The following is a 13,020-nucleotide window of genomic DNA, read 5'->3' as shown; positions in this document are numbered from 1 at the left end:
TAATCTTGTTTATTTCTGAAACAGCACTTATCACCACCACTTATTTCATAACAGAAATGACTGTGATTATCTGCTTGTTTTCTGTCCCTCTCCAACCACAAGAATGTAACCTCCATGAGAACCTAGGATGTTCTGTTCTTCATTCTATCTCCATGGTTAAGCACCTCACACAAAATATACTCAAATATATTTGTCGAAAAAAAGAATGTATATTCAGGAAAAAAATATGTCCACCAAGCATAATGTCAGTTACCATATGTTTTGTAAACCTTAACAGTGAGATGTATCAATACTTCACAATGCAGTTAACTGCTTCTTAACCACTTTAATTCTCATTTAAAGTCAATAGGTTCAGTTTACCCAAACTCAGTAGATCAAAGTCATTTTTTTGTATGTGAAAATAGTGGTAGAAGCATCCTTTTAAGAGAAAGGAAGAGTTCCATAAATGCTTCAGCAGCACTTATTCTTCTTAGAAGACACAATGAACCACATTTGACTTGTTCCCTTCTTCCCTAGTATGTTGTAGTATTGGGAAGGAATATCAAGGGATAGTGATTATCCTTTTTATACTGAGTAAGTGATATGCAGGAGGCCAATGGTGATAGCTGAGGATGAAGTGAATGTGATGACATTTTTTACTTAGTTAGACTACGGTAGTTGGTTGACTCAGTTGAGTAGAACATGTGACAAATGAGGCCAAGATTTTGATTTCTGAGCACTTAATTTGTTTCTAAGCCATCTTAAAACACTCTCTGAAATAGTCACATTATACATTTAAAAATAGCTTCTTATTTATGGCATTAATAGAATGCTTCCTGAGTCCAGTTAGCCATCTCAAAAAAAAAATCACACTTCTAATTCAGGTGGAAAAACATATATAAATGTGTGTACATCCACAGGTATTAGGGGGCAAAAATCTGAATGCACATACTCAATTGCACATGAGGCCATCAAAAAATGTACCTGCAGTGATCCAACTTCTAAGAAACAGAATCTTAAAATCTTGCCCACCTTCCTTTGTTTAAACACTGCAACTACATCACAAAGCAGTCCTACCTACCGTTAAGGAGATGGTTGAATGGATGGACTTGTGAAGTATCTTCCCAGTCTTAAAATTATATATTTGGCAAACTCAGTAACTGAAATTATTCTTCTGAATAAAAACTTGTTTCTTGGTAATTAGTAACAGAATTAGTGTCTAAAAGTCAGATGCATATTTTATTTAAACAAACCTTTTACTCCACTTGCTTTGGAGAGTGTATTTAAGCAAATCTAATTTGAAACCTTTTATTTATTTATTTATTTATTTTATTTATTCTGTTTTTTGGCTGCGTTGGGTCTTCGTTGCTGTGCGTGGGCTTTTCTCCGGTTCCACAGAGCAGGGGCCTCTCTTTGTTGCAGTGCGCGGGCTTCTCATTGTGGTGGCTTCTCTTGTTGTGGAGCATGGGCTCTAGGTGCGTGGGCTTCAGCAGTTGTGGCACACGGGCTCAGCAGTTGTGGCTCACAGGCTCTAGAGCGCAGGCTCAGCAGTTGTGGTGCATGGGCTTAGTTGCTCTGTGGCATGTGGGATCTTCCTGGACCAGGGCTCAAACCCATGTCCCCTGCATTGGCAGGCAGATTCTTAACCACTGCGCCACCAGGGAAGCCCCCGAAACCTTTTAAAAGCCAAATGAACCTATTTTCATACTAATTCTTCTTACTTCCTCAATCGGAATCCAGAAATTCTACAAGTGATTTGAATTAAAAACTAAGTAAATTGTAGGTAGTGATAGTAAGCTTTTTAAAAATACTACTCTCAAAAATTAAGAGCAATTAACTACCACTGAGTTAGGAGTACAATACAGACAAAACATACAAAGGATTGGGAGACCTGTGGAGCAGGCAGAATGCTCTCTGAGGTAAAAAGAGAAGAATATCTGAAATTTAATTTCTTTATCTTCTAAAAATATTTATTTATTTATTTATTTTTGCAGTGCCGTGTTTTAGTTGCAGCATGCGGGATCTTTTAGTTGTGGCATTCGAACTCTTACTTGCAGCATGCGTGTAGGATCTATAATACTTCCCTGACCAGGGATTGAACTGGGTCCCCTGCACTGGGAGTGCGGAGTCTTAGCCACTGGACCACCAGGAAGTCCCTGAATTTTAATTTCTTAGAAAAATCTGCTTGGATTCAAAGTAACAACTTTCTTTTTTCCAGGAGATAATCTTTTTCAGAGCTTACAAGCTCTGAAGTGGGAATGGTCTGATCAACAAGTTATACAAGAAATCATAAAATGCCAGAGTAAGAAGGAACCTCAAATAATCTAGTAAAAGAGTTTATCTTATAGATTAGAAAACTGGGGCAAAAGAGAGACTTGTCTTACACAGGTAACACAGATTGTTAGTGACAAAGCAGGTACTAGAATTTCAGTTAAGACTAGTCTAGCAGAGATTATCTGATGGTAAATGTGACAAAGGAATGGCTCTTGAGTCCTACTATCTCTTTTTGACAGCATGTAGTAGCATAGGCTAGAGGAAAACTTTCTGCATAGCAGTTGTCTAGGTATACAGGAAGCTCCACCTTACATGATACTATGTAGTGAAGAATTAATTTAACTCAAAGTGAGGTCTAGTCTTTTCCCTTGGCTACTGGGAGGTGATCTCTAGGCCCCTAGAATGTCCTGTCTGACAGAAGCATCTTTGTTTGTTTAGGGGCTTTGGCCACTGAAAAGTCTAACAATGTAATTTATGAAGAGAGCTTTGAAACATGTCATATCATTTCCAACCTCTGGGGGAACTGGAGACTAAAGGTTAGCTGCACAGGCAGTATGGGATCCAACCCAAATAAAAACTCTGAATACCAACAGCTTGGATGAGTTTCCTAACAGGCAGTACTCTGTATGTACTGCCTATGTTGTCACACATCAATGTGCTGAGAGGGTAAGGCATCCCTGAGGACAGGAAGCTTCACCTTCAGGACCCTCCCAGACCTTACTTTATGTGTCTCTCCCTTTGGCTGGCTCTGATTTGTGTTCTTTTGCTTCTCTGTTCTTTATGAACTGTACTTATACATACCAGTCTTCTGCATATGCCTTATATCTGATTTACTCATAAGTTTGTCTTTCTCTTTTGTTAGTTTCAACTTCTATGAGGTTGGTCTTATCTGCTCTATACACTAATTCTTAAATCAGTTCTTTATCCTTGTTTTCAAACTTTTCTTCCTTGTTATTTGGAAAACAATATATAGCAAGGTCCTACAAATATAGACTCTTTAAGTGTAACAAGTAGTGCTTCTGAATGCAAAATGGTAACTAACAAGTATAAAACACCTGGCACATAGCAGGTACTCAAATGTTTCCCTTTGATTTAACTAAATAGTATGCTAAAATAATCCAAATCCTCAGAGCAAATAAATATTAGGAAAAAATCTTTCATTCATTAACAAGGGTAATTTGCTAATGCTCTTAACTTTTTCAAATAGAGAACTGTCATTTCTAGCATCAGTGGAATAAATCTATTTCAGTTAAAGAAACCCAAGAAAGAAACTTTAAATGATTTACATCAACCCCATATAAAGAAATTTGTTAATGCAGGAAAATTTTGGTGCAAAACTCATATTCTCAGAGAGTAAACAATCAAACTATACAAAGTTTAAATTATACCTGATGAAATAATTCCATGTCAATTTCAGCTTCTGACTTCCAAGAGTTTTCATCTGATTGAAATAAAAACAGTGACTTACTAAAATTGTGAAAAATTTTTTACTTTGTAGCTACAACTATATCTTTATAACAAAGTGAAACATGCAACAATTTCTAAGGCAGTATTGTGCCTACTTACCAGAAACATTTTCTTGGAAAATAACTTTAGTTCCTTTCAGAAAGTTCTTGCCGATTAAAAATACTTCTTCCTCTCCTTTCACTGAACAGCTATGTAAGCTCTTCTTTAAGATTTCTGGCACTCCTGCTGGCTGAGCTGTAGATATATATAAGCATTCCATAAAAAGAACCACCAACACTTACTTCTTATCTAAAATCAACTCTCAATTATCCAGTTCTATAAGTTGTCTTTGTTGACCCCTGAATTTGACTTCTTTTAATCTGCATATTAAATTTTACCATAACAGAAAGCAAAGAAAAAACAGAAAAGTCTGTATTAATTTTTAATAACTATCGCCAAATTTTATAGGGATGGATTAATGTCTGCGATGACATTTTAATTTATTAGATGTCATCTTTGTTTTCTCATTACATGAACAAAAAAAAAGGTGTAAAATATGAATTTGGTCATGTTTCGTCTTAATATTTAAAAAAAATTCAATTTAAAAACAAATTTATCTCACAATTCTAACCTTAAAAATGTCAGCTATGCTATGCCATTACAAGACTGGTGAGGCAATGTGAGTCTATGGGTGGTATTGAGGGTATCTTTAAGGATCTAGACACAGGACTCAGGCCCTAAACCAAAAGAACACCTGAAAACAGACTGAATGCAATTCAGAGTAATTCTTTCTACGAGGGGATCTCCTTGAACTAGGTTACCCTGAGGTTAAAGATAAAACGCACTTGTTTTTCAATTACAAAGACTAACTGGGCTTCCCTGGTGGCGCAGTGGTTGAGAGTCCGCCTGCCGATGCAGGGGACACGAGTTCGTGCCCCGGTCCGGGAAGATCCCACATGCTGCAGAGCGGCTGGGCCCATGAGCCATGGCCGCTGAGCCTGCATGTCCGGAGTCTGTGCTCCGCAACGGGAGAGACCACAACAGTGAGAGGCCCACGTACTGCACCAAAAAAAAAAAAAAAGACTAACTAACCACTAGTACAATCAACAAAGAGGTTGACTAGTACTAAACAGGAGCCAGATCTAAGAAATTGTAACTGGCCTACCAACTTCCTCATGTCATGATTTCCTTAAGAAAATTTAATATGTACTGCTTAGTAAAACAGGTTCCAAAGTAAGTGTATCTGGGGAATTACTGAGTTAAGCAAAGCTAAATGAATAGGATTTCTCCAAGCATTTTACATTCTGATGTACACTGTAAATATCCAAGAAGTGGGTACAGTACACAGTCCCCCCAACATATCTGACTCCAGAAACATTCTTCCATATTGACGCCTAAGGACTAGTTTTCCACCAGAATACTCCCTGGGATACTGGTTAATGCAAACACATACCTTTTAGGTACTCAAAAACCTGCTTCCTTAAGATTAAGCACTTTGAAATAGAATACACTATTTGTTGTTTTAGTAAACCCTAACAACATATATACTGCAAAGGTAAACTTTAACATGGCTGTATAACTTATCAACTTCTAAATTAATGAGACAGTCTATTAAACTTTAGGAAAAGTTTAAGGTTTTTTCTCATTAAATACTTACATATTTAATAGTTAATTTTATCTTTACAAGAAAGTAATATGGGAAATTACCCTTGTCAAAATATTTACTGCCCCTCTTTCCCTAGACCCGCCGTTCCTTGTGGGAAGGCTCTTGCTCCACTCAACGTCGTTCTTGCTCCACTCATGTAAGGACTGGTCATGTGACTTGTTAGTATAATGAAATGTGAACTGAAGTAATGTGCCACTTCCAGGCTTTAAGAGCCCCACATGGTTCTACCATCTTCCTCCACTACAAAAATGGCAATATCCCAGAAAGGGGCAGCTTCTAAAGCCTGGTTCCCAGAGTGAAGAAAATGGAGCTGCTTCCAAACTACACCCAATATTATCATAAAATGAGGAAGAAGTAAAACTTTGTTGTGTAAGCCACTTAGATTTTTTTGGTTGTTTGTTACTGTAGCACTGTTTAGCCTCACTTATTAATACAAACAAGTATCTTATCCTAATTCAATATCTGAATGGCAAATAATATTTTCAGCAATGTCTGAGTTTAAAAGAAACTGTGATTGTATAAACATATACACTGTCTGGAACCCACAGGGTTAATGTATGAATAGAATGGAAACAATTACTGGTCATACACTGGTAATTACATCATACCCTTTTAAAGAATTAAGTGAACTTAAGTGAATTTATAACTTTTTGGAGTAACACTGGAACTAGATACTTGTTTTTATATGACACTCAAGAAAAATATGATAAATATTATTTTGATTAGAAAACAATAAGAGGTGCAAAATAATATGCACATATTGTGTTAACAAAATGAATGGAAAGTCTATAACCTTTCCCCCCCACTTTCAAAATACTGTATGGAAATTCCACTTCACTCATGATTTCAAAACGTTTTTCCTACCTCATTTTTTCCTTTTATGTATTAAAGGCTTAAGATGGCCAAATGAGGCCCCTCTGTAGGTACAATGTGTATTTATCTTTTATATATTTGTATTTACATTACACAAAGAACTAGTCTGTAATTTAACTTCTAACTTTTGACCTTAAAAGGTCTTTTCTATTAAAAAGTTTAATGGTTACCTAACAGGACATACTCCATACTAAACAGAACTGAAGTCAGGATTATTTACGCATTAACTGTTTTATTCTTATCTTTGTAAGTAATTAGTAAGCTGACTCTTGAAAGTGAGCGCATTGCTTTAAAAAACTGTAACAAAAAAAGCAGGCACCTTTCTGGTATTATAAAAAACAATGTGCTTTTAGATGCTGTTCTAATAGCAGCCTCAAAAATAAAGCTGAGGGACTTCCCTGGTGGCACAGTGGTTAAGAATCCTCCTGCCAGCGCAGGGGACATGGGTTTGAGCCCTGGTCCGGGAAGATCCCACATGCCATGGAGCAACTAAGCCCGTTTGTCACAACTACCGAGGCTGCGCTCTAGAGCCTGCGAGCTGCAACTACTGAGCCCTCACGCCACACTTACTGAAGCCTGCATGCCTAGAGCAGCCCCTGCTCGCCACAACTAGAGAAAGCCCTAGCGCAGCAACAAAGACCCAACACAGCCAAAAATTAAAAAAAATAAAAAGCTGAAAAAAAATTAATGAATATTTGAATACTGAACATCTGAATACTGAAAAATAACAAAGCAAATATTTCAACCTGTCAAAAGAATTAGTAAGGCTTTTTAATGTCGGTGAAGAGAAGAAAAGTTTACTCAATGATATTACCCCTTCTCTAAAGTTGTGGAAGAGCCAGAAATAAGGGAAGTAGGAACTCGTTAAATTCAGTAAGATTTAATACAATAAGCATTAGTAAATACATTATATTGAAGAAAGCTATGATTAATTTTGCCATATTTAAAAAATTATTATAGAAGCGTTGATACTAAAAAAGTATGAAAATTGATATTCTTAATTTGATCTAGTATATATGTATTGTCTGGAGACATCTAAAGGTGTGAAGAATGTAAAAAGGGATGATTCTTCTATCCCCTTAACGACAAACAAACAAAAAGACAATGGATCCAATGGCCACTGTTAAACCAACAAGTAGAAGCAGGACTGTTTTTCTAAGGTCACAAGGCACAATGTGAATTCTGGCATTAGGCCTTCTTTCCACTGAGTGTCTCTAGACGGAAGATCAAGTATCTGTTTCCTCTCCTCCCTTCCACCTCTAGAACCTTTTGGCCCCTCTTCCTTTTCTACCTCCCTCTCATCTTCCTGTTTCCTTCTACCTCCCATTCCAATTCTAACCCTTCCTAGTAACCTATTTCCTTTTCACCTCTCATTCTACACTAACTGCTCAAACCTGCCAAAAAGGTTATATTCATGGAAATAAACACAAACCATAAACCCATAATGGAACATAGAGTAGCTATGGTCATGCTCAAAGTATTAGATCACGTAAAAGAAGAACTGCACATGCCCCACTAAAACTGAAACTCCATCCTAATAATATTCAAGTTGAGACATATTTTGACTTATAGTAAATTAGCACCTAAATTAGAAAAGCTTTATAACTCAATAAGCCATCTATAGATTATTTATTCTGTCCCTATCTGAACACAATAGAATGGACATGGAATCTAGAAACTTTAAAAGCAGCACATTTATAACTGAACATTATCCAGAAATAGCCCAAGGAAATACTAGTATCAAAACAGATTTTTCATAATAATGAAAAATAGAGAAATCCAAATGAGCTCTCTTTATTTTTATTTTATTTTATTTATTTATTTATTTTTAGGTTTTGCCTCTCACTGCTGTGGCCTCTCCCATTGCGGAGCACAGGCTCCAGACGCGCAGGCTCAGCGGCCATGGCTCACGGGCCCAGCCGCTCTGCGGCATGTGGGATCTTCCCGGACCGGGGCACGAACCCACGTCCCCTGCATCGGCAGGCGGACTCTCAACCACTGCGCCACCAGGGAAGCCCTATTTTTTTTTTTTTTTTAATTTTTGGCTGCATTGGGTCTTCGTTGCCACGCACGGGCTTTCTCTAGTTGCAGTGAGCGGGGGCTACTCTTTGTTGCGGTGCACGGGCTCCTCATTGCAGTGGCTTCTCTTGTTGCGCAGCACAGGCTCTAGGCGTGTGGCCTCAGTAGTTGTGGCACATGGGCTCAGTAGTTGTGGTACGTGGGCTCAGTAGTTGTGGCTCACAGGCTTAGTTGCTCCATGGCATGTGGGATCTTCCCAGACCAGGGCTTGGATTCTTAACCACTGTGCTATCAGGGAAGCCCCAAATGAACTCTCTTGAGATCAGAAAGATATTTACTACTTTCTTTATAAAATTAGGGTGTTTGCCAAGCTAACGTAGGGGTAAAGTCACTTCTGAGATGAATTAGAAAGGAAGGGAAAAATAAGATTTACCAAAGGTGAATAATTTGACAAAACTAAGCTACAATTAAATAACAAAGGCTTTGTAAGTATCCTGGGGGTACCAAGGTCATAATACCCATAACAACCCAATAGGAAATTCCAGTGAATGGAACTCAGTCTCTTCTGCTCTTTTGAATTCAGAAGCAAGGGCAAAGAAAATAGTTAATGAAAATCTTCTTAAGGGATGTACAAAGGAAAAAGTTTTCCTATTTATTACTTGTAATAATACTCATTACAGGGAAACCAGACTATATCTTGAAGCACATACAACATGACTGAATTTAAATACACACACACGGACTTCCCTAGTGGCACAGTGGTTGAGAAGCCGCCTGCCAATGCAGGGGACATGGATTCGATCCCTGGTCTGGAAAGATCCCACATGCCTCAGAGCAACTAAGCCCGTGTGCCACAACTACTGAGCCTGTGCTCTAGAGCCCATGAGCCACAACTACTGAGCCCGTGTGCCACAACTACTAAGCCTACACTCTAGAGCCCGCAAGCCACAACTACTGAGGCCACATGCCACAACTACTGAAGCCCGTGCACCTAGAGCCCGTGCTCCACAACAAGAGAAGTCACCACAATGAGAAGCCCGCACACTGCAACGAAGAGTGGCCCCCACTGCACAACCAGAGAAGAGCCCATGCACAGCAACGAAGACCCAACACAGCCAAAAAAATAAATTACACACACACGTCATTTACTTTCTATGCCAAGGTTAGCAAAGTAAGAATTTCATTTCCCACTATACTATAATACTTTAATTTGTAATCAGAACTCCAAATGCTATATATTTACAAAGTTCTGCTTACCTTATTGTTTCTTACATTCTAATACAAAACACTTAGAATCACAGAGATTTATCACACTATGAAGATGCTGTGAAAATCCTGTTCCTTTGCAATTTACTTCAGGCAAACTGTTCAAATTACTTTTTAAATCAGTACAGGATGATAAGAGGAAACCACAAAATGCTACACTCCTTTTGAATTTTATTAGAAATTACCCACCTTTAATTTAGCCTAGAAAATTTAACTATAGCTTTGAAAATGTTTCAAATTTTTCATGATCACAAGCTGGAGTATGAAAAGCAACTGATATTTAGAGATATCAAAAGATTAATAGAAAATGAAAAAGAAACTCCATATATTTAATATCTCCATATTTTCTTACTTACTACATAAAATCGGAGAAGAGGGTGTTTGCAGTGTCAAAGTGGAGCCATCTTTCCTTGTGATATTAACTCGAAAAACCAATCTGGCACGAGTGCTTTTTTTCTTGGAACCAGCAATTCCTATTCTGGCTTCAACATCAGCATTCCTCAATTTCAATATCCCTACGCAGTCCACCCTAATACAGAAAAAATATATTAACTGATATTTTCTGTTGTACAAATAGTACAATATTCTTAATCAAACAAGTTTTCTTTTAAAAATAATTTGCTTCCTTGTTAATTTTTGAGTATGTAATATAATTATATGGTTCCAAATTCAAAAAACAGAGAAGGGTAAGTTCTGAATATTCATAACTTCTCATCTCGTCAACTTTTCATTTATAATAGTAATGGAAAAAATAGTACAGAAGTAAAATCACTATTTCAAAATCTGAATGTAAGTAATGGTTTACAAGGGGTACTTTTGCTTTAAAAAATTAAATTTATCCTCTTTCTTTTTGTACCTTATTCAGATATTAAAATAGTGCACCTAATTCAGATATTAAAATAGAGAAACGGATTTTACTTGAAAAAACTTAGTAACTGTCTCCCCCCAAAATGTAACACTGCACAGCCATTAAAACATATGCTATAATTAATATTTAATGTTATGGGAAAATGCTCATAAGTGAAGAGCAGGTTACAAAGCAGTAAGTAGAGTATCATCGCAATTTTATCAGAAAAAAGGATGGAAAAATAAATGTCAAAACAGTAATTAGTTCTATTAAGTTAGAAGTTGGCGTTTGCGGGGTATGTTTTTAGCTTTTTTTACTACTAAATTTTATTGAGATTTTTATTAATCTGAATTTTCAACTTATAAGGAATAAGTACTATTTTTATAATCAGTAACTCCCTATCTTCCACCATATACTTTTATTTTTACAATTTCAGAAGTTAAAAAATAAACCTTCACTAAATATGTTTGAAAATTTCCCTTTTCAAACTATCCTCTTACTAACTTATTCAAAATGGTTTTCAAAAAGAAAAAAAAAAAAACCTGAAAACCAAGTAGAGAAAAGTCTTTAGCTAGCCCATATCAATATTTGTTGCTGTTACAGTTACTGTTAGGATTAAAGGTCCTTAATAAAAGGATTAAGAAAAAAAAATTAATTTAAATCATTTCTAATATATTTCAGGAAATGAAAATGCATACGATGAAAAATAGGTAGTCCCAGGACATAATTTTTTTTTAACATAGGAAAATAGAAACAGAAGGTAAATTTAGACCAGCAATATGCTTTTTCATACCAAGATGGGTCAAGGCACCATGAATGATCTCTGTCAGTTTCTACTGCAAACACTAACAAAAGAGAATTTAGGAAAGCAAATCAAATTGTTTGTAATTTTATTTTTTAATGTTAATATTATTAATTCCAACATATAAGTCTGTATTATTTTCCAAAAAGCCAGCATTCCACTTGGTTTTTATATCCTTGTCTTTCACTATGGGAATTCTCTAGCAAAGGGCAAAAGAGTTTGTTTTCACCCAATCCCATTCTGCAATAAACTATTCTTTTTATTTGTTACATTTAAAACATTTCAATACAATACTCAACGTCTTTTATACATTAGAAACTAAAAAATTTTCCTGCCTACTGCAAAAGTGTAATGAATTAACTAAAAATTTTTTTACTAAGTACTCACGCCAGTGTCATATTGTTGTTCGGATCAAGGCCGACTTCTATAACAGTAGTGCCTTCAATGTCCACTTCTTTGCAGGGAGTTGTATTTCGCCCAGTTACCCTGCAGGCCTGATAAAATCCATGTGGTTTCACTCGACCAGAGTCATTGCCCACAAACACCTGCAACACTACTGGCTCATTATGCCCTTCCAGCTGGAGTGAGATAACATGGAGCATAAACACTAATCAGCATTTCAAATAATCTAATTGTAGAATCAAACATTTAAGACCAAGTCCTATATTATTATATTTATAACTGGATTACAATAAAGAAATAACAAGTCGGGGCTTCCCTGGTGGCGCAGTGGTTGAGAGTCCGCCTGCCGATGCAAAGGACACGGGTTTGTGCCCCGTTCTGGGAAGATCCCACATGCTGCGGAGCAGCTGGGCTGCTGAGCCTGCGCGTCTGGAGCCTGTGCTCCGCAGTGGGAGAGGCGGTACCGCAAAAAAAAAAAAAAAAAAAAAAAAAAAAAGAAATAACAAGTCTTCCAGAAAAACAGACGTAAAATATTTTCATAAAGGAAAATTGGCTAAATTTTTGCAGAAAACTCTAAGTTTTAGTAATCACATTTTAACTAAAATTTTAGATGTTTAATGATAAATTACCACTTGTAATTAATTTGTACAACCAGATGAGAATGAATACACAATCCTTTAAGGTATTTATAAATTTACGGACTGCCAAAGCACGTGGGTTATTCAGGATTTACCACTACCACTAATGGAAAATTCACTAAACTGTGCTAGTGGCATCATCATTATCATCATCAAATGAGAGTACGTCTACTAAATTTTTACTCTGTTAAAGCTGTTTGAGTAGGAAAGTGTTTGAAGTGCAGCTATATAAATACTAGGGGGATGGAGCTCATTTTCATAGACTAGATACATATAGACAACATCACAAAATCCTGGGCCAAAACATTATGGTCTGAAAAACTGCTGGTTCAAACCAGGACCTATGGGTCATTACAGGTCTCTAGCAAGTCTTCATAAATTAAATTATAATTTGTATGCTGAAGAATAAATAAATATTTAAAAGAACACTTGGGAACAAATGTTTCCAATGCTGGTTCTTGATAAGGTTTGTAAACGTTGAAGCTGCTAATACAGAATGCAGAAAATCACAAAATAACTTGTACAATCCACATCAAAGTGCTTAAAAAAAACCTCATATATCTTTTCTATCCAAGAATAACTGTATCTCTGTATCTATGGGTATCATCATAATGAGTCAAATAAGCAGCAAATAGGCAGTCCACACAAATTGTTAGCAGTACTTTAGAACAGTGTCTGGCACTTTGAAGGGTACGGTATTTGCTGAATGAGTGAATAAATAAACTTTTAAGATCAGCCAATTAATTCACTCCTAATCACAGACAATTAATCTAACTACTTCTGCAGACAAGTATTTAGACAAAGCATA

General features: G+C 36.5%; 1 protein-coding gene across 9 annotated transcripts in view; it reads right to left on the bottom strand.

Moving 5' to 3' along the window:
* The window catches only part of NFAT5 (nuclear factor of activated T cells 5), a 131,234-nt gene that overhangs the window by 25,579 nt on the left and 92,635 nt on the right, over nt 1–13,020 (bottom strand). For all 9 annotated transcript variants that reach the window (XM_067018255.1, XM_067018257.1, XM_059044784.2 and 6 more), the window contains 4 exons: nt 11,560–11,750; nt 9,880–10,052; nt 3,820–3,954; nt 3,642–3,694 (listed from right to left, as the gene is read on the bottom strand). In XM_067018255.1, coding sequence (XP_066874356.1) covers nt 3,642–3,694; nt 3,820–3,954; nt 9,880–10,052; nt 11,560–11,750 — 552 coding nt within the window. The remainder of the gene's footprint in view (nt 1–3,641; nt 3,695–3,819; nt 3,955–9,879; nt 10,053–11,559; nt 11,751–13,020) is intronic.

Source organism: Kogia breviceps, chromosome 18 (genome assembly GCF_026419965.1).
Source record: "Kogia breviceps isolate mKogBre1 chromosome 18, mKogBre1 haplotype 1, whole genome shotgun sequence".
In the NCBI taxonomy this organism is placed as follows: domain Eukaryota; kingdom Metazoa; phylum Chordata; class Mammalia; order Artiodactyla; family Physeteridae; genus Kogia; species Kogia breviceps.
The sequence above is the reverse complement of the archived record's forward strand: the minus strand, read 5'-3'. Positions and strand labels throughout refer to the sequence as shown.